The sequence below is a fragment of the Vanellus vanellus genome (assembly GCF_965231255.1).
Source record: "Vanellus vanellus genome assembly, chromosome: 5".
Classification (NCBI taxonomy): domain Eukaryota; kingdom Metazoa; phylum Chordata; class Aves; order Charadriiformes; family Charadriidae; genus Vanellus; species Vanellus vanellus.
The window spans coordinates 2372026-2391756 of NC_138910.1; the positions used below are offsets into that span (position 1 = coordinate 2372026).

Sequence of the window (19731 nt, forward strand, 5' to 3'; positions counted from 1 at the left end):
AAAGCATGCAAAGCATAGAGTATCTCAGTGTGGGTCATAAATTGGGTCACCCCATTTGCATGTGCATTTCCATTTGGTATTACAGAGATTATTAAGTTTTTACTTGATGTCACTGTAGTGCTTTTTTCATTTATTATAATTCATTTTCATTTTCCATTGCACTGAAGTGTGGTCTTACAATAAAGAAAAAATAGATTTAAAGTAATTTGCTCACACATGAAATCTCCAAATAGCCCAGACTGGAGTGAAATGATTGATGCTGTAGCCAGGAGAGAATACCTTTAGCAGATTTTTTAATCTCAGTTTTGTGTTAGAAGTAAACTTGCATGTCACTGAGAATGTGCTCATTTCTTAATTTAGAAGTAGATTCTTGAAAAAAATTATACGAGCTGCTGCACATAAGTTTATTAAGGTGAAATTGATTTTTCCTTCAAGCACGGAATAGTGATTTGTGAGTTAAGGCAATGGCTAAGAGGACTCTACTCATTTGTGAGATCTTTGCTGTATAGTTCAGATTGCACGTTGTATCCTGAGAGGATATGTGCTGGGCTGGTGTTTTGGTCTAGTGATTAGTCTTACTACTCTCTTAAGAATGATTTTTAAATACTGTAAAGGAGCATCCCAGTTCTTTCGCACATTTGAATTTCTCCTCTGAGAAAGTCTTTCTCCAATGACTGGAATGTCTTCCAGGACATAGAAGAAGGAATAAGTCATTTTTTTGTGCCAAAAGTGGCAATTTTGCTATTCTAGAAAGTAGTCCTGTGATACATGGATGTTTTTTCCTCAGTCTTCAATCTGAAAGTGAATAGGGTGAAAAGTTGCTTTAGATGTACCAACTCCGTTTTCTCTCTAATTTTCACCATAAGTCTCAGTCAAATTGCAATTGATTGTAGGCAATTGCAGCTTCTTAAAATTCCTCGGGGCCTACATATCCCTGGTTGTCATTCCTAAGAGGTAGGAAATTTAACTAAAACAATTCCTGACAGATAAATATAATATATTCTTTTATATGCTATTTTTCTTACCAGTTGCGCTACAAAGAGACCTTTGAGAATACTAAGGGCAAATACCACACGGTGAAAGATGCTTTGGATATTGTCTATCATCGAAAGGTCACTGATGATATTAGCAGTGTATGTATACAACATTTTCATTCCTAATTAGTGTTTGTCATTTAATAACCTAGAATGTGCCATTTATGCCATCGTTCTATTAAAGTGTGTCAAGTAATTAGAAAAATATGATCAGCACTATTAATATTAACTTGTTTCCTTCTCTGGAATACTATACAATTGATTGCTTTTGGTGTTACAAAGGGGAACGCAAGTTAATCTCATTTCCACTCTTTTAGTTCTAATGTTTCAGAAAAAGGAATGTCTTGAAACTGTATGGCCTAGAGTGTTCTGTTCTCAAATCAGTTTACTTCAGTCTTCAATTTTCTTTGTAGGTGAAATATAAGGAAAATTATATGAGTCAATTAGGAATCTGGAGATCCATCCCAGACCGTCCGGAGCATTTTCATCATCGTGCAGTCACGGATGCTATTAGTGATGTGAGTTCAAATAGTTCCTGCATGTGAGAGGTTGAAAGTTGTAAGTAGGTTTCCAAAATGAAAACCAAGTCTTATTTCTTGAGGAAAGGGAGGGCAGCTGAAATTTTTGAAGTGATTTACACTTCCACCTGGCAGATCTGTGACATGACAGAGCAAATCAGATGGCTAAAATTGCAGCTCATCTCCTTTTGAAATTATCAGAACAGTCTTAATTCATTTCAGTTGCATTTGCTTAGATTTGTTTAGCCCCATAACAACTTTTAATTGTACATATCTGTACATATACAATAACCCCTTAATTGTACAAGAATAAATGTTTATTGATTCACACAGGAACTCCAACAGCTAATGATAGATTAGGTACGTGAAGAATCTGAGTCTATCAGGAAAGTATGAGTAGCTGTAACTTATTTTATAATGGAATAATAATGGGTGTAGCTGTTTCCTGCACCTTGTGTTGAGGTGCTGTTTCAGCATTGATCAGCTACGACTTGGTGCTGCTTAAAACTGAATCCTTTTACTTCTTTTCTAAAGGTTAAATACAAGGAAGACTTATCATGGCTCAGGGGCACTGGCTGTTATGCATGGGATACTCCAAGTTTTGCTCTGGCAGAAAAGAATAAGGTGCTCTACAGCGGGGTAAGTAGAACAGTCCGAATTGTTACTAAATTTTTTTTGACATTTGCTTATATTGTCAATAAATTTTTGCAGGAGAATCCAATTCTGGCCTAGACATTGATGTGAGTAAGTCATGGTAGAACTTAATTTCATTCTTACTAGAAAAGAAAAGAGAGGAAAATGATCTTTTGTTTATCCCCTCTGTTCCTTGCAAAGCTATCAGCTGCATAGCAATTTTTCTAGTGATTCTAAGTCTAGATTTAAAATTATGAAGATTTGAAATTTCCATTGTTTCCTTGATGTGATAGATCCCTCCTGCAAACTACTACATTTACAACTATTTTTTGTTTGTAGATACGTTAAATGTGCATATGCAATAATTCTACCATGGTGTTGCTGCAGATTGTTTCTAAAATCATATGTTTTCATTGCCTTACCCTTCTTTGGATTAACATTGGAATGGGGCTTTGTGTTTGCTTTATTTTTTTCTCCAGTGTAAGTACAAGGAGATATTTGAGAAGACTAAGTCTCAGTTTAAGTATGTAGCTGACTCTCCAATTAACCAGCATTTTAAATATGCAACTCAGTTGGTGGATGGGGTAAGTGTTAAAGATTACGGTAGAGTCTCATACTGAAGTGTGTGTATGTTAATACCGAGTTGAAGGCTGACCTTCCTTATGAAATTGTAAATAAATCAAAATATATTCAGGCTTAAAGATGTCTTAAGGTCAGACTAAAATCATGACGAACAAGATTGTTCTTAGTGTCTGCCTGAGTATTAGGACAGGGCAGGTTTACAATACCTAAAAAGTAAAATCCTGATCCCTGTTCCATTACTTTTTCATTGCAAAGAAATGTCTTTGCTGACTGGTAAATAAATGGTGACTTAAATAATGCTGCTTGCTTAGTAACACTGATTGTTGATTGTCATGTGAAAAAGGTATAGAGAGAATCACAATTGCTTTCCTGAAACACTGAAAAAAACCCTTTGTCTTAGAAAGATAGTATTATGTCTGAAGTTACCATAGCTCTGTTTCATTTCAGATATTTTGCCTTGAATTCTCCCACTCTGCCACTTACTTTTTCTTACTTTTCTCCTGCAGTACTAAAGAAACAATAACCACAACACAGTAGCAAAAGGGGTTAATGAATGTCCCTGGGTTTAATATTAAAATCACTAATGGTGTTTCTAGGAGCAGTGCTGCACACCCACAGGACAAAGCCTGTTGAAAAGCACTGTGTTCTACGTGAATTCTCATCAGCTTAGAGCTGCCATACCACACCAGACTCTGATGCTTTTCATTAAAGCAGCGTATATTTAGGCTCTCGTATCTTGGTATTTTATTCTTTTTCACCAGACACTATGATAAATTGTTTACCTGTCAGTAAATATATTACAGTATTAGCTGTTCTAGATAAGAAAAACTGTTTCACAACAGATACCATTCCAGTGCCATTGCTATCATTTCATGCTATATTTGATAAGCAGTGAATCAGAATTTGTTACGGAAGACTGTCAGTATTCAGTCTTATTGTTCAGTAGGGCAAATAAGGAAAAATTTAATATAAGAAACATAAATGAGTAAAAATTTAGCAACAGGGGCGCCATACATTGAAATGAACTTGCCTAAATGTCTGCTGTGATATAAGTGATGGTTTTTATGACAAAGGATTATAGGTTTTGCTTACAAAATGTCTGATGATAATATAACACTGTATTTCACCCTTGCATCTCATTCTGTTCTCTTTGTACTCAAATCAAGAATCTAGTTCCATACAGAGTTAATTCTGCAGTTATTGAAAAGTGGGGGTAGAGTATAGGCATCCTTAAATTGTAGGTTAGGCCTTCCATTGGAAATTTAGAAATGCATATAGTATTTGGAAATATTTTCTCTCTGTGTTTTTTTTAAATATATTTTTCTCTTTTGGATGTGAATTTCAATCTCGGCCTTTAAATACTCCATGTAAAGAGGTTTCAATGGTTAGAACTATGATCTCTTTGTGTCTTCACTCTCTTTTAATTTGTTACACTGTACTATGCTATTCTGAGCAGAAGTTATATAAAGCTGCCTATGAGAAGCTCAAAGATAGGTACAGCGTTATTGTGGATGATCCTAGGAACCTCCTGGCCAAGTGGGGGACTACACTGAGCAGTCAGGTACCGTAGGAGCACGAGCCAGTGCTGCCAGAAAGTGCCTGGTTCACTCACAGCTACTCTGTCTGTGTGAAATGTCTATAGCTAGCGGTGTCACAGGTTTCACCTGTGCTGTTGTGATGTTTTAGTTCAGTTGGTCAGACAGTCTTTGTTTTGCCACCCAAAAAGAATTATGACTTTTTGAGTGAGCTAATCTCTACTGTATGTACTTTCTATTCATATATTGTGCATCAATTGACATCAGAAATCTAATGCCTCTTGAAGTCATTGGAGAGGTTTTAAAAAAATGCATGTTGTGTCATACATTTATTTTTATTACCTCTCTTTTAATGACTTTTACAAACTTTATCTTCTTACTACTCAAGCAGCAGTGACAAATTTGGCTTTTGAGTGCCCTCACCTTAGTCTATAATTTACTCGTATCTCCCCAAAAATATTTCCTCAATTTCCTTAATGGGATCGTGTGCAAATCTTTTAATATATACTCTTGACATTCTTAATTAAATAGATGTAAGTTGTATGCACATCTGAATGAATACATATAGTACCTTGCCTAAATCTCTCCACTCTCAAAGTGTCTGGGATCTAGAGCTGCGTTGTTGTTTCTGGTGTTCACAAGTATCTTTTGTGCTTCGTTGCCATTTGCATGAACAGAGACAATATAAATCCTTTGCCAAGATGCTCCTGCAACAAGGATGTAATGAAATTCTGAGGCCAGATATGCTGACAGCACTCTACAACACACACTTATGGAGCCAGGTAATATGAAGAACTGCTGCTGTAGGAGACATTATATATACAAATCAGCTGCTTGGACTTCTAATATTTAATGCTTGGGAGTTCTCTGAAGTTCTACGGATATCAGACTCCAGAGTTTTGTTGTTGGGCTTAATGCTGGCTATGATAAAATATTTTTGAAAGCAGAACACAATATTTACTGCAACTTGGACTTCACTCAGCTTAGGCTGGTCTTGCCTCCATTTTCTCCTGTCATTATAAATAATTTTTATGTATACTTCTATATAATATTTCACATACTTTTATAAAGAGCAATTTTCCATACCTTTAAGGTATTGTATGTTAGCGATTCCTCATATATTCCTAACCAAATTCTCATTCTATCAGCGTTTCTTGGACTGACTGCCTCTCAGAACACAAATCCCTTAATTCAGTATGAACATGATTAAGTAATTTGGCAAGTAGATTACATTTATCTACCAGTCTGCCTGAGAATGGTGTCAGACTGTGCCTAGAGACAGAACAGAGTCATGGCTCACTTCTGAGTGCTCTTAGAAAAGGTATAGGTGCACAGGTCTGTAGTAAATCATGTTTTCTTCAATCCCTTTCTCTACCTTCTGCTTTTAAGCAACACTAGCAAAGTAGTTCCCATGCAGTCACATAATACAGTTTATTGAAAAAAATTACTCTCTCCTCTTGCCAGTTTTAATAAAAATCAGAACGTAGAAAGTGAGTATGATTCATCTATCTGTTCATACAGAACAAAGAGCCTAATATATTTCTGATGATGCAAAAGAAAGCCTGTAATGACTCATATCATTGTGAATCATTAATTTTCCATATTCTACCTTCATTTAATTGGGATTCCAGCATATAATATATTTTGGTTGTACCAGCTGGATGAAAACGTGGCTTATTTAATAACTTATACATATTTATTTCTGCTCTGAAATCAAAGCTGCTAGCAGTAACCATACTCTTCTCAATGATAAAAATTATTCCTAACTATGCCAGTTGAAACCGGCATATAACATTTAAATTGTAAAACAGAAGTGCAACAGTAGAAGAAAATTACATGAGAGGAAAGGGCCTGTTCTTCTTTGTAACTATTAGCACAGTTAACATTCTTCAGTAATAAGGTACTGAAGATCCTTACTAGCCCTTTTTGTTCAATTTTTCCATGGGTTTCTATTATTTCATTAAAAACTCCTTGCAGGTAAGTTTGAGTATGTTTGAAGGAAAAAAGTAGCACTTTGCCTGACGTGCATGTTCATCTGAGTTGACTTCATGTTTTGATTTGTTGTTTCTGTATCATTTTTTATATTTTGTCTGTCATAGTCCTGTTTCAAAAGCATGGGTTTATATTCTGATGCAAGATAGAGCATGAAAGTTCTTTTTAAAAACTTTGTTCTAACCTCTTCCACCTGCTCTCAGGCTGTCTACAATGAATTATCATTCTTGGTGTACAGTCTGTTCTCACTGAATTCTGTGAAAATAGGTTTAGAGTCCTGAGTAGGGCAAGATGATCTTTAAGAAATTATCAAGATACAAATTCTGCTATCAAAGCTTTTAAAATTGCCTGGCATTATGATATAGTCAGTGGATGTTTTTATCTTCTGCTGTGTAAGATGTTTTACATTTCTCTTCATTTGATGAATATTTAAAAATGACATATTGTCCACTTATGAATTTTAAAAGTCACTGATCTGCCAAGATTGCTTTTTTTGCACTCAGTGAAATAAATGTAAAATTAATCACACAAATAGATAGGCGGCCTCTTAGCCAAATAAGAGGTTTGCAAAGTTTAGCTCATTGTGCATGTTCAGTATTTGTTGGCTTTGGTGGAAGGATTTTGCAATTTTATGATGTGTGATTCTATGAGTATGTCCTGAAGATGTTATGTCTTGATTTGTGTGGTTAACATAGACTCTTTCCCAATCACCAGGTTGAGTACAAAAAGGATTATGAAAAGAAGAAAGACAAATATACTACAGTTGTGGATACTCCAGAACACTTAAGGACAACAAAAGTCAACAAACAGATTAGTGATGTAAGTGTGTCATTCCCTTTCAAGCTTACCTCCTTCCCTGAATTCTGACCTTTGAAGTGTGATAATTAAGAAGATGGCATTTTCAGTAGTCCATTATGCAATGTTTCTCATCTTGATTTTTTCAATTGACACCAATAATGTTGAGAAATAATACAATTTTCATCTTCAGATTATTTACAAGTTGGAATATAACAAAGCGAAGCCTAAAGGCTATACTACAATCCACGATACGCCTATGTTACTGCATGTGCGCAAGGTCAAGGACAGAATAAGTGATGTAAGTAAATTTTCCTTGCCTGTGCTATCAAAAAGACACATAATTAACTTTTTACTTTGGTATGCAAGACTTTTAACTCATATGTAACACTGTCGTTGAAAAATAGCTTCTTGTTAGAGTGTATTGGTTTTGTTTCCATGTAAAACTCTGTATGTACTTAATGCTTTTTCAAAAAACGCAACAGAGTATGAAAGTATTCAGGAAGCTTTTTTGTGTAACGTTCTTCTGTAGCTCTTGGAACATTTTTGCTGGGGTAGAGCAGCCCTCACTAGCAGTAAAAGCTGTGAGCTGGAACTGGTATCTAATTTAAGTATGGATTTGGGGAATTTGTTTCTGGGTTTTCTTCCTCTATTGGCTAGTGGCTTTTGTGGAGCCTTGAATAAAGTACTTAGTACATTACCATGTTTATTCATGTCTTCTATGGGTATTGGGAATATGTAAGGTAAATACTCTGATCTAAAATAAATATGTGGTTTGATTATGGGGCAATGGAAGGATAGAAACAAGAGAGAGAAAGGAAGATGAATTGGATAGAGTAATATCATAGGATTTGGGAGTCCTGGTCCTAATTCCTCCTCCTACCCTAGGCTTTCTCTCTGACCTGTGTATTGTTGTTCCTTAGATATCCGTAAATAAAATAAGGATACTAGAACTTCTGTAACTCAGAATAGTACTGTGAGAATAAGTACTATGAAAGTCATTCAGATGCTGCATGGATTATCTATGTAATGAGTAAATCTAGGAGGAAAAAAAGGACCATACTATCCAGTTACTAACGTGGATCATTAAGAGACAATGATGTTCAAAAGCGATCTATGAATTGAAGTACATTTTTCCAGTTCCAAAGTGAGTGCTATATTTGAGATTCTATAAAGGAATTTTCAGAAAGCATTAAATGTGCCTATCAGAAGATAAGTTTCTTTAAAGCATTTCTATTGGATGCAAAAAACTAGAAACAGGCAGAATTACTGTTCATGAGCAGATTTTGGTAAATCTTAGTCTGTGCTTCATGGCGAGTTATACCTGCTACTTTTTCTATTTAAAGAGTACTGCTGCTGAAGAGGACCCTTCTTTCAGGCAGATAGTTGATACCAAGCTGTACTGATACAATTTCTTTTTCTTCTGTTAAGATTCTATCTTGACAGGAGCAATTTTTAATATTATGTCTTTCATATTTTGATGCTTCTCTTGTTGACAATGATACTATTTTTGTAAACATTTTTTATGTTTTTCTTTCTTTCAGCTGAAGTACAAAGAAGTGTATGAGAGGAATAAATCTCACTGCAATGTCATAGCAGATTCAGTTCATATTAAGACTCCAAGGCATGCTTACAAGCTAAACAGCAATGTGAGTTCAGTACTTCAATTTTATTCTGGATAGTGTTTGGGACTGGCAGTGGAAACCACAAGAAATTATTCTGAATTCCATTGAAATTTTTTGAGCTTCGACATTGCTTCTAATTCTTATGCTGCTTGAATAAAATATATGTTAATTTATTTCATACTACAGTGCTAAATCTTGCAAGTTGCCCTTGAGGTCACGTGAGGTTTTTTGTATGTCACACATCTACTGTTCTTCTAGTCCCCCTCTGTTTTCCTGACAGAGACATATCTGTCCCAGAAATTCTCTGTGATGATGTTCTTGTAGACAAAGTAAGTGCTTCCTGGGAAGCTCTCCTGTGTTTCTATTATTGGTGGCCCAACATCCACTTCAATAGGCATAGAACTGAAAGCACTCACCTTCTTCAAAGTCATGATGTCCTACTGACTCCCACTGGATTGTACGTGATTCAGAGGAAAGCCCTAGTCTGATGTAGATGCACTTTCTTACCTCTTCTCCCTGTAATTGGTACAGATCAAAAGAGAATTCACATCTTTATGAATGTCATGTGTAAAGTACACAACTTCCAATTACCTTCATTTTTTCTTGTTGTTTCACTATAAACAGCTGGATTATAAGAAGAAATATGAAGCAGCCAAGGCTCATTGGCACTGGATTGCTGATAGACCTGACTTTGTTCAAGCAGCCAAGTCATCTCTGCAACAGAGTGATGTAAGAAAATCGGAACAAACTGAATACTCTCTTTCCTCACATCTCTCATGTTCAGAATAAAAAAAAAAATGTAGAAGATTTGAGACTCTCTTCTTTTATCTTTTATTTTTTCTTCCTGCAGTATGAATACAAGCTGGACCGGGAATTCCTAAAGGGATGCAAACTCTCTGTCACAGATGATAAAAACACAGTATTGGCCTTAAATAATGCCATTTTGGCAAGTGATGTAAGTGCTTGAACACTCTCTGTTTTCGTTCTACTAGAGATTTACTTACTATATAAACTACTTTATTGGAAATGTGATTGGATTAAGAATGAAGCTTTGAAAAGTTGTTCTCAGTCTCTGTTCATATTTGATTTGTTTATTTCATTAACGAATTGGCAAAATCTGAATAAATTTGGTCTTGTAAATGTCACTGGCCTAGTTCATGGATTAAATAAATATTCAAAGTTAACATTGCCTGAACACCCTAGACCTTGGGTGTATCTCTGCATTCCTGTTATTGAAATGAAAATATTATCTGGAGAAAACAACAAAAAAAGCTGCAGTTATAACTTTTGCCTAACACAAAATATCTTTCATAATTACTAACAATAAATTAATATTCAATATTCAATATATTAATAAAATTCCAAGTGAGGGCGCTAGGAATATATGGACTGGAACGATCATCTTGGAAAACATCAAAATATGGGGTTTTCTGCAAACTTTTGCACTAACAAGCAGGCAAAACTATAGTAATTTATTTTTAAATTGCCACAAGACAAGATACACATTGCTTAAAATGATATCTTTTCTTCCTGCTAGATAAAATACAAAGAGAAGCACAACAAAGCTCGAGGAACGTACCATGTTGTTCCCGATACTCCTCAGATCCTCCTGGCTAAGAATGTCAGCTCTCTTGTATCTGAGGTAAAACATCGGACAGTTACTCATTATTTTTAAGTACATCCTTTTAATACTGGGGGGGAATGGTGGACATGGACTGTGCATTGCTGATTTTTACCTATTTTTATTGTGTGCTTTCAGAATAAATACAAAGAACACAGCAAGAAGCAGCTTCCGCATGGGTCTTATACAACCCTGCCGGAGACACGAGACACTGCTCATGTGAAAGAGGTGACCAAGAATGTCAGTGAGGTAAGTAACTAGTGCAATAACCATTTATGGTGAGATTATTACCTGCTGCCTGTAATTGATTAGACCGTTGCGTGTTTTAGTACACATGCAGCACATTCAGAGTCTGATCATAAAACGCCCAAGGAGTCAGAAAAGATTAATTCCTACCAGAATGAGACTTTAACAAAGAGGTAAACACATTTTATTGGGAATCTGTTTAACTAGGCTGGAGAAAAATGACAGGCTGGAGTGCTAATGGGTGCCCTTAATTCAGATTTTATTTTTCATAGAACACAGTTTAAACACAAGTCACTATCTCCAAATAGCAAGCTTTGTAATCAGAAGTGCAAATAATGACAACCAAGCTGGGGACATACATGTTGAGACACAAGAGACTGCTTTGTATCTATCTTAACCATTTCAGTGAGCTTATTTCCAAGTTTTGGTAGCATTTACCTCCATGTGAAATTAAAAAGTCACACATGCCCTGTTTTTTCTCTTAACAGACAAACTATAAAAAGAAGTTCGTGAAGGAGAAAGGCAAGTCTAATTATTCTGTCATGCTGGAGCCTCCCGAGGTGAAACATGCCATGGAAGTTGCTAAAAAACAGAGTACAGTAAGTTTGGCTTGTGTTTTCATGAATTAAGTAGCTTCTGTAAGGAAATTCAATCACAGTCACCTGACAAAAAGAAAAGTTCAGATACTTCTGGATTTCCTCCCAGCCTCCATGTTCAGGTATAATTCTGAAAGATAAAGATGCAAATATTTACAAATGTAACATTGCACTGAAATAAAGGACTTCCATGAAAATCACATTTCTATGTAATCACATGGTAGGATTTAAAGTCATCTAGTGCAAATTACACAATAATTTTTTCATTCCTTCAAATACAGACAGAATTGCACATGCTTATGTCTTCATTTGTAGGCAGCTTGCAAAAACAGATTCCCAAATCCATTCTTTGTGAAATTATACTTTAAAATAAATCTCAGGCACTTTCCCAGAACATTGCTGTGACTTTATTAGGTATATTCCTCATGAACAAACCTCAGTAATTTTCTTTCCTCTGTCTGTTATTACGGATTAGATTGAATACAAGAAAGATGCCAAGTCAAAGCTCCACTACACACCTATAGCAGATCGACCAGATATTAAGAAAGCAACTCAGGCTGCCAAGTTAATTAGCGATGTAAGTGGTTTTTAAATCTTTTCTATAATTCTTTATCAGTAATTTTACCATTAAAAACAGTGTCAGTAAAATAATTAAAAGGGAGTGTCATCACTACTAAACTATATTATTTTTTTCTTTGTTAGATTGAATATAAAAAGCGTGGAGAAGCTGGCATTGGTGTAACCATGCTGGGACGTCCAGATATTGAACTGGCGAAGGAAGTGTCCAAGCTAACTAGCCAGGTAATAATAAAAAATTGTGAAACTTTGAAGCAGGGAGAGAAATCAGATATGTTATTAACTTACAGAGTAATGCTAATATTATAACTGAAATTATTTCTAGATTAGAGGGTAAGGGAGTATTTTAAAGGGAACATGTTAAAGTAAAAATTAAATCCCAATGTAAGTTATTTCTCTGTTAAGTAAACATTGAACTGAGGGTCTGATTCTGCTTACAGTGATGTCAGATGTGATTCACCACTTTCTTATAGTCATTTATAGCCGTGCAATGCAAACAAGACTGGTCAAGTCGCGTTCCCGCAGACGAGGCTGGTAGACAGTTGTGCCCAGACGCTGGCTTCAGTGGGAACAGGAGTGACCCCTCTGTACAGGCCAGAGAGAGGAGTCGTAGAAGTGGGGAGATGGGACATTTAGCTCCTCTGTATTTTATTTGTGTTCTTTTCTAATACTCACTTTCTTTTAATTCTTATGTCATCTCTAAAATCTTTTTATGTTTCCGTGTTCTTAAAAATGTCATTTATAATTCTACGATGTCCAGTTTCCAATTTTTATGGAATATGAAATGTTAAAACATAGAAGTATGCTGGTACCTGTATAACTTTGTCACTTACAAATCTGTATATTCTGTTAATGCTGAAAACGGTTGGTATGCAGAGAGTTAAACTGGCCTTCTTACAAGATGCTGTTGGTTCACAGGTGCTTGGCTGGGTAAATCTGTATGTCCTAAAGATTAAAACTGAGGACAATCATTGCCTCTACAAGCAAGCTGACGGTTTTCAAATAAGAGTTGCCTAAAAATTAAAGATTGTTGGAATTAGAAATATTTTTTTTAAAAAGTCTACAAATTCTAGTACCTGTCTTGGTGAAATGGACACAAATATGTTGCTTATTCACTAGTGTGGTATATTTTGAAAAAAAAAAAAAAAAGGCGCTTGCATACAAACATAATTCTCTTACCTTAAAAAATTTTAATAACTTTTCTACTGACTTACTAAATGTCAGTAATGGACATACAGAATCTCCTTAAAACAATGCTGTGACAAGATCTTTTAACTAGTACGGCTGAAGTCTTAGACATGTTCTCTTTTTTTTTTACCTTTTCTGGGTATTGGCTTTAAAAGAAGCAGCCTTTTATCTAGTTCTTATCATCCATCCCTTATGAGATGGACATTCAGTTTCTATCAGCCACTTTCTTTCTACTTTGTGCCTTTAAAAGAATCTTCTATTTTGAAGTTAATATGCTATATTAATAGAAGCTTACTTTACTACAACGATCATGTTCTCCCATCAGTCTGAAACATATGCTTGCTATTTTCTGTGATAATTTTTTCCACCAGGACCTCAGTTCAACTTGGTTCTTTCTCACCAGTTCATGCTTTAATCCTGTAATTGTTTGCATTTCTGACCTTGCTTTCTTGCTACGAATTATAGGCAGAATACCTCAAACGACATATGAGAGGGCACGGAGCCGCATCTTATGATACACCGTGGATGAGAACCTTTAAGAAAGCTAATATGCTAAGTAGTCATGTAAGATAATTTTAAGTGACACATCTGGGAATGCCATTTTTCTGCATCTCTCTCTTGCTTGCATATTATCTTACAGTTCCACACTGTGAAAGGGTTTATGATACACCGGTTGCCCTGATGTTGTGTCCAAGGCCTTGAATGTAGCAAAACTTGTGAGACTGCTCATTTAGATGTGACCTCCTTTTTTTCCTCTGGAAAGACAGTGCATGGGAATTGTGTGGGTGGGGAGTTTGTCTCTTTCAGAAATACCACGTGAAATGTTACTATGCCCTTCGTAATGGTTGTGGAGCTTCCAGTGTTTTTAATGGAAGTTTCTAGTACACTCGCGCAATGTGAAAACTCACCTTTTTCACCCCAAAACCATAAACCAGACATATAAGCTTGAGCTGGTTTGCCTGAAACTGTGTGAAAAATGGAAATATGTGTGTATGAAAAACTCAAACAATGGTTCTGGTAATTTTCAGTGAACAGTCATACCATATGCATTCCATTTGCACTAGAACTTCATTTTAGCCATTAAAACTTCTATTTAAACTTCATTTAAACTCTTCTGTTTACATTGTGCTGGAAGGGCATAATGGAAGCATAGTGTATGACTGAATCCACCCCAGAGCCTCTGAAAAGTGTTATTCTGTAGTGATTTGAGGGCATATAGTTTCTTGCCATCTCAAAACCTTTGGAAAATAGAAAAACTGCATAGCAGTTTTTGAAGTGGGAGCAGACAGATCTGTGCCATTTCAGTATTTTACATGTATTTCCAAATGAAAAAAAGGGGGATTATGTGTCTTCCATATCTAGCCATGACTGCTGCATGTAACTGTCGCATGTTTCAATGTCAGCCACTGTGTTTGTCAGGAAAAACAAGAATCTTTTTAGTAGAACCAAGGATTCTTAAACTGAACAATTGAACTACAAGAAAAAGAAGAATTTACATTTATTGCATTCAGTGATGAGATCCCCTTTCCCATGCCTTTTCTCCAATGTTAGCCAGTTCTCTTAGTCTGATAAACATGCTATGATGAGATTAATTTGGTCCTGAGAGAAAATTAACTATTGTAGATGCAGTAAGGGAGCCAAAAATAATTGGCATAATCTTTAACTTTTTTTTCTTCTTAGACATTCCTTCGCATAAACTTCTTTATAAAGCATTATGTCCAGTTTGTTTATCCACTTGCTGTTTTTCAGTTGGATTTCATCTTCCTGTCTGACATGTTTGCTTTTAATTTTGCAAAGAACTTCCAGTAACATTTCTTCTGGGCTTAAAAGTGAACTCTTTGGCATGATGGTCTGATCTTGATTGTATGTTGCGTAGCTTGCAAAACTTAACAGATTCAAGTATACTTCTGCTTGATTTTAATTTTTGTGAGGTTAGAACCAATACTGATTCCTTTATGTGAAAAATGTCGATATTCTTTGTTTTCCTACAGCAGCTGTATCGTTTGTGGATTTGTCTGTTTCGCTCTGTGTTTTATCTGATTGCTGGCATATTTTGCAAAGCAAAAGAGCAACAGTAGTATCCAGCATGAACCGTATGGTGGTGTATGGACAAGAATATGACAATGAATTCAAACTGTAAAATGTGATTGTGGAATGTGATTTAATTCTGCATTCAATCATCTTTCTTCTTTTCCTAATAGAAAATTATATGTTTACATTTCTGTAATTGTCATAAAAAACCCTCTAGCATGAGTCAGCTGTTCCTCAACTTAGTTATCAGTTCTTCAGTATTTTATTTCTTTCATTTCAATTTTCACATAAATATTGCTTGGGAGATCAGTTTTTTTTTTCTGAGGAGCCATTAATCCTTTTACCTCACCAGCCAGAGTCTTATATTTTCTGCATGCTTTTTGTAAGTATTGTCTTGGTCCTGAACAAAACCAAATTCTTTCAGAAAGACTGATGACGGTTGTTCAGTTCCTGCTCTTTAGACCAGGGATGGGGGTTGCTAGCTTCTTTAGTATAAAGTACCTCCAAGGAAATGTGGATTGGTAAACAGAGAGAAATGTTGCCTCACTTGTTTCCGGACCAGGCAGAATGCTACTACAGGAAAGATATGACAAATCCTCAGAATTTTTCCACTGATGTTTACTCTAATGGTGATGAGCATACACACTAACTATGGGATCCATTTAGATAAGCCAGAACTTAATCTTTAATACTTCAAGTTTTTTTTTGCACTCTTCAGTAACTCTTCTGAAACAATTTTATGCATCTCTGATAGCAAAAAAAGTAATAAAACCAAATATTCCTAATGGACCCGTCCTTTTTGTAGGTTTACAAGAAGTAGTTAGGAATTAGCCTGTAGCTGCACCTGCAGCAGTGGGATGGGACAAGTCATGATGGATGAAGGACTTGCCCTCATTTAAGTCATTAGCAAACCTCTTATTCCTATCCACATTTCTGTGCCCTCAGCCTGGGTCTGCTGGAATATTATGGCTCACATCGCTATGGTTTACCTTGCTGATGCTAATATGGTTTGGAAGTGTTACTAAGCCTCTTGCCTAATCTAATTCCTAGTAATTAATTGTGTCACTATTCTTTTTGTGATCAGCACCCTTCTTCATCTCTGATTTATATAGAACACAATATATGTGAAGAGTATAAAAGTATTTGATATATTGGCATCTTCAGTGCTTGTGTGTCTTGACGTAGTTTTTAAAGCTCATGTTTCTCCAAGAAGTATGTAAAAAGTTCTTCTAAATACTCTTTATACTTGTGTCAGTTTTTGTCTCTTTGTGAAACAGGGTATCTTATCTATGCACAGTTCCCATCAAGTGAGAAATTCTTCATCTTCAAGAGTCAGAATTTAGCTGTATTTTGTCACATACTTCTCTTGACTATGTCTGTTATTTTTACAATGAGGAGATGTAACCTGTGCACTGAAAGAAAAAATGCAAGTGGTATTTTGTAAATACAGATGTATATTTTCTTTCTGTGTCAGGTCATCTTTAAAATAGCTTTTATCCTAGTGGATGCCTTCAAGTTACTACATTTTCATTCTTCTGCTTATGATCAGGATTGAAATAGGGTCTCTTTGCCTTCTGCAGCCAAAGAAGTGAGTACTCAAAACCAGTTGTAATCCCTGGTTGTTTTTTGATTTAGGTGAAATACAAGGAGAATTTTTCCAAAGAGATGGGTAAGAAGCCGAAGTATGATTTAAAGGAGGCTAAAATCTACAAGACCATGAAAGATGCTCACAACATGGCTAGTGAGGTAAGTTTACTTATGCTTCTCCTCAAGGGAAATTAAAAGTTTCAGATTTCTTTAACAAAGACCTCCTTTATGTTATTATATGTATTCAACATCACAGGTTTTATTAGCAGTCTCCTTTTCTGATGTTGTTTGTCCTCTCTTACCTGCAGGTGAAATACAAGGCAGATTTAAAGAAACTTCATAAGCCCGTCACGGACATGTCTGAGTCGCTGATCATGAACCATGTCCTGAGCACAAGCCAGCTCGCCAGTGCTGTAAGCTCATTAACCAATCCCAGATCCGTTTGATTTTTCCATTTCTGTTGAGTCCATTCTGAATTGATCTCTGCTAACCATTTCTGTAAGAATTACTCCCTTTGTTATTGGTCATGGCTCATCACCTGGTAGTGATCTCTTCCTCTACTTTCTAATGAATATTTCCTAGTTAACTAGCAACTTTGCCACATTTGACCTCTGGGAAGTGAAATCTTCATTAGCTGTAGAACTGCTAATATTTTAAATCCTCTAATAATTTTTAGTGGATTGATTCTTTATTACATTTTAACTGATTGCATTACACTAACAAATACCATTTTCTTCTTTTTTTACTTTTTTCTTTACTGCTTACTATATTTAATATTTTAATTTTTTTCTGTTTTTTTCATTTCATGTTTATGTTTAACACCCCCCCTGTTCTAGATATACAGAATTACACCTAACAAAATACTTGATAATTTTACCGAGAAAAGAGAAAAATCATTATTGCCTGGCGCAGCCTTTTCATATATCCACTGTTTTCTTTTTTCTTTTTCTTTTTTTAATTCTGGTTTTGAAAAAATCTTTGTTGCAATCAAAATGTTGAAAAAAGTACCTGTTCTTCCCCATCTTTAGAAGTCATATCTGATAACTGGGAGTTAAACTTCTTGCTTTTGTTTTGCTTTTTGTATTTCTAATTTCTCTTTGATGTTCCATTGAAGTGTTGCTTTGAATGGACCTAAGAAGTAAATTTGCTGAGGGATTTTTTTTTTTATTGAGATGATTTTTGACACCTTCCCTTCAGTACCAGTACAAGAAGCAATATGAGAAGAGTAAGGGTCACTACCATGTGGTGCCAGATAATCTTGAACAGGTTCATCTAAGGGAGGCATCAGAACTACAGAGCCACGTAAGTTGGTCGTGTGTTTCTCATTAACCCCACTCACTGAGTACCAGTTGCCATCACTGAAGTGATCCTAGCAAATTCTCCAGTATATAACAATCTCTGTCCGCTTCATAAACACTCCACACCTGGGTAAACAAGTCAGTGAGAAATATTTGCACATTTGCAGGATTAGAACATATATATTTGCATGATTTCTTCATTCTAGAGTAAATCTCAAAGTTACTTATGTCTGTTATATATGGATCTTCTTACATGGTATAATACATTTATCTGGGTGATTTTGCCTGTAGAAAAAAGGACCTCGTGATCACAGAAACTGGAAATTGGAAGAAGTAGGGTTGTTGCTGACAGTATATTTTCAACTGCTTTATCCATTCTAGCCTCAAGTGATACACAGGAGAGCTCTGCCATTCTTTTTCTGCACCCAAAATTGCTTTAACCAGAACAATACCTACTGCTGCTATTAAACGTGTCTGACATTTTTTCCCTCTGGAATACAGCAAATGGTGATCATTCCAGAGAAATTCATACCCTGATTTGGTCTCTAATCCTTTCTGTTCCAGGTATTTATTGGCTGTAAAGCAAGAGAGAAATTACTGCTAGAACCCAAAGGGCCATAGTTATTGCTCTGCTGTATGGCATGGAAGAGCAAAAAGGTTACATAGCAAAGGACTGTAAGAAAATGGTGGTTAATCAGTTTGGAGTTGAAGTTTAAGTCACTACTTGTTGCTCCCGTTTGAGATCCAGATCTGCCTCAGCCAAAGACATGGCATTACTTTATGCAGCAGTCTGAAAACTCACGCCCTAAAGGCTGGATAGTATAACCTGAAGCAAGAACATCTTCATCCTTGCGGACATTTTACTTCCTGGACACTCATGCACAGAACTAGTTAGCAATTCACTAAGCTGCATCTTTTCAAGCCCTGCCACTAACGCTCCAGCAGTCCATTAACATATAACTGGCCGAACTCTGCCAGGGTCCTGAGCAGTCTGAGTGCCTTCAAGTTAAGATTTTTACAGGCAGCTGTAAAAATCTTCCTTCTTGTGATCAGTAAATTCTTGAAATCTGAGCTGACACTGCTTATTCTCTGCAACAGGAAATAAATCAGTAGGGCACACACATTTTCCTGCAAGCCTGACCTTTGGTTTTACATTTTATGGTCAATAATATGGATTTCAGGAAGGTAAACAGTATTAGACAATTGTTTTTTACCACGCATCTGTTGACCAAAGTAGGCACATACTCATCAATGAATTGGTTCCCTGATTATTTAGGAGGATAACTTTTTTTTCTTTTCTCCTCAGGTGAAATACAGAGAAAAGTATGAGAAGGAAAAAGGAAAACCTATGTTGGACTTTGAAACTCCAACATACCTTACTGCAAAGGAATCTCAGCTCATGCAGAGTGAGGTACGGTTAAAATCAATACTGAAGACTAAAATATTTTAAAATTTATTTTTTATACTTAAACTTTCACAGTGATTTAGACAGGCAATTATACTTGCATCTTGTGCATGCTGATAGACTGAAAAATTATAGCTATATCATATTCTTTATATTGGTTATGAAATACTGCATTTAAAATTCAGGAAGCTTTCTCGTGTCATGATGAAGTGTATATTATCTGTAATTTTTCATCAAGAAGCTATTAGTAACTGAAGCTTAAGCAAGTCTTTGAGTCTTTAAAAGAAGCGTAATACAAAATACATTTCACTTAAACTTTTGCAACACGAGTATAGTATGTGTGTCGGTTATCATAGTCCACAGAAAGTACCCTGGTTATTCTTTTCCCCTCAGAACTCTATTTTTGAGAAACCCATTTATTTCCTGTTTGTCTCTACTGTCACAGTGTTCTTCACTGACCTGTCATTCT

At 35.7% G+C, this 19731-nt stretch overlaps 1 protein-coding gene across 1 annotated transcript in view; it reads left to right on the forward strand.

The window, feature by feature from the left end:
* The window catches only part of NEB (nebulin), a 133564-nt gene that overhangs the window by 90940 nt on the left and 22893 nt on the right, over positions 1-19731 (forward strand). Inside the window, exons 113-132 of the mRNA XM_082483611.1 lie at positions 1029-1133; positions 1448-1552; positions 2087-2191; positions 2665-2769; positions 4224-4328; positions 7009-7113; positions 7283-7390; positions 8634-8738; positions 9339-9443; positions 9565-9669; positions 10252-10356; positions 10474-10584; positions 11070-11180; positions 11653-11754; positions 11880-11978; positions 13407-13505; positions 16608-16718; positions 16868-16972; positions 17757-17861; positions 19164-19268. Coding sequence (XP_082339737.1) covers positions 1029-1133; positions 1448-1552; positions 2087-2191; positions 2665-2769; positions 4224-4328; positions 7009-7113; positions 7283-7390; positions 8634-8738; positions 9339-9443; positions 9565-9669; positions 10252-10356; positions 10474-10584; positions 11070-11180; positions 11653-11754; positions 11880-11978; positions 13407-13505; positions 16608-16718; positions 16868-16972; positions 17757-17861; positions 19164-19268 — 2106 coding nt within the window. The remainder of the gene's footprint in view (positions 1-1028; positions 1134-1447; positions 1553-2086; positions 2192-2664; positions 2770-4223; positions 4329-7008; positions 7114-7282; positions 7391-8633; positions 8739-9338; positions 9444-9564; positions 9670-10251; positions 10357-10473; positions 10585-11069; positions 11181-11652; positions 11755-11879; positions 11979-13406; positions 13506-16607; positions 16719-16867; positions 16973-17756; positions 17862-19163; positions 19269-19731) is intronic.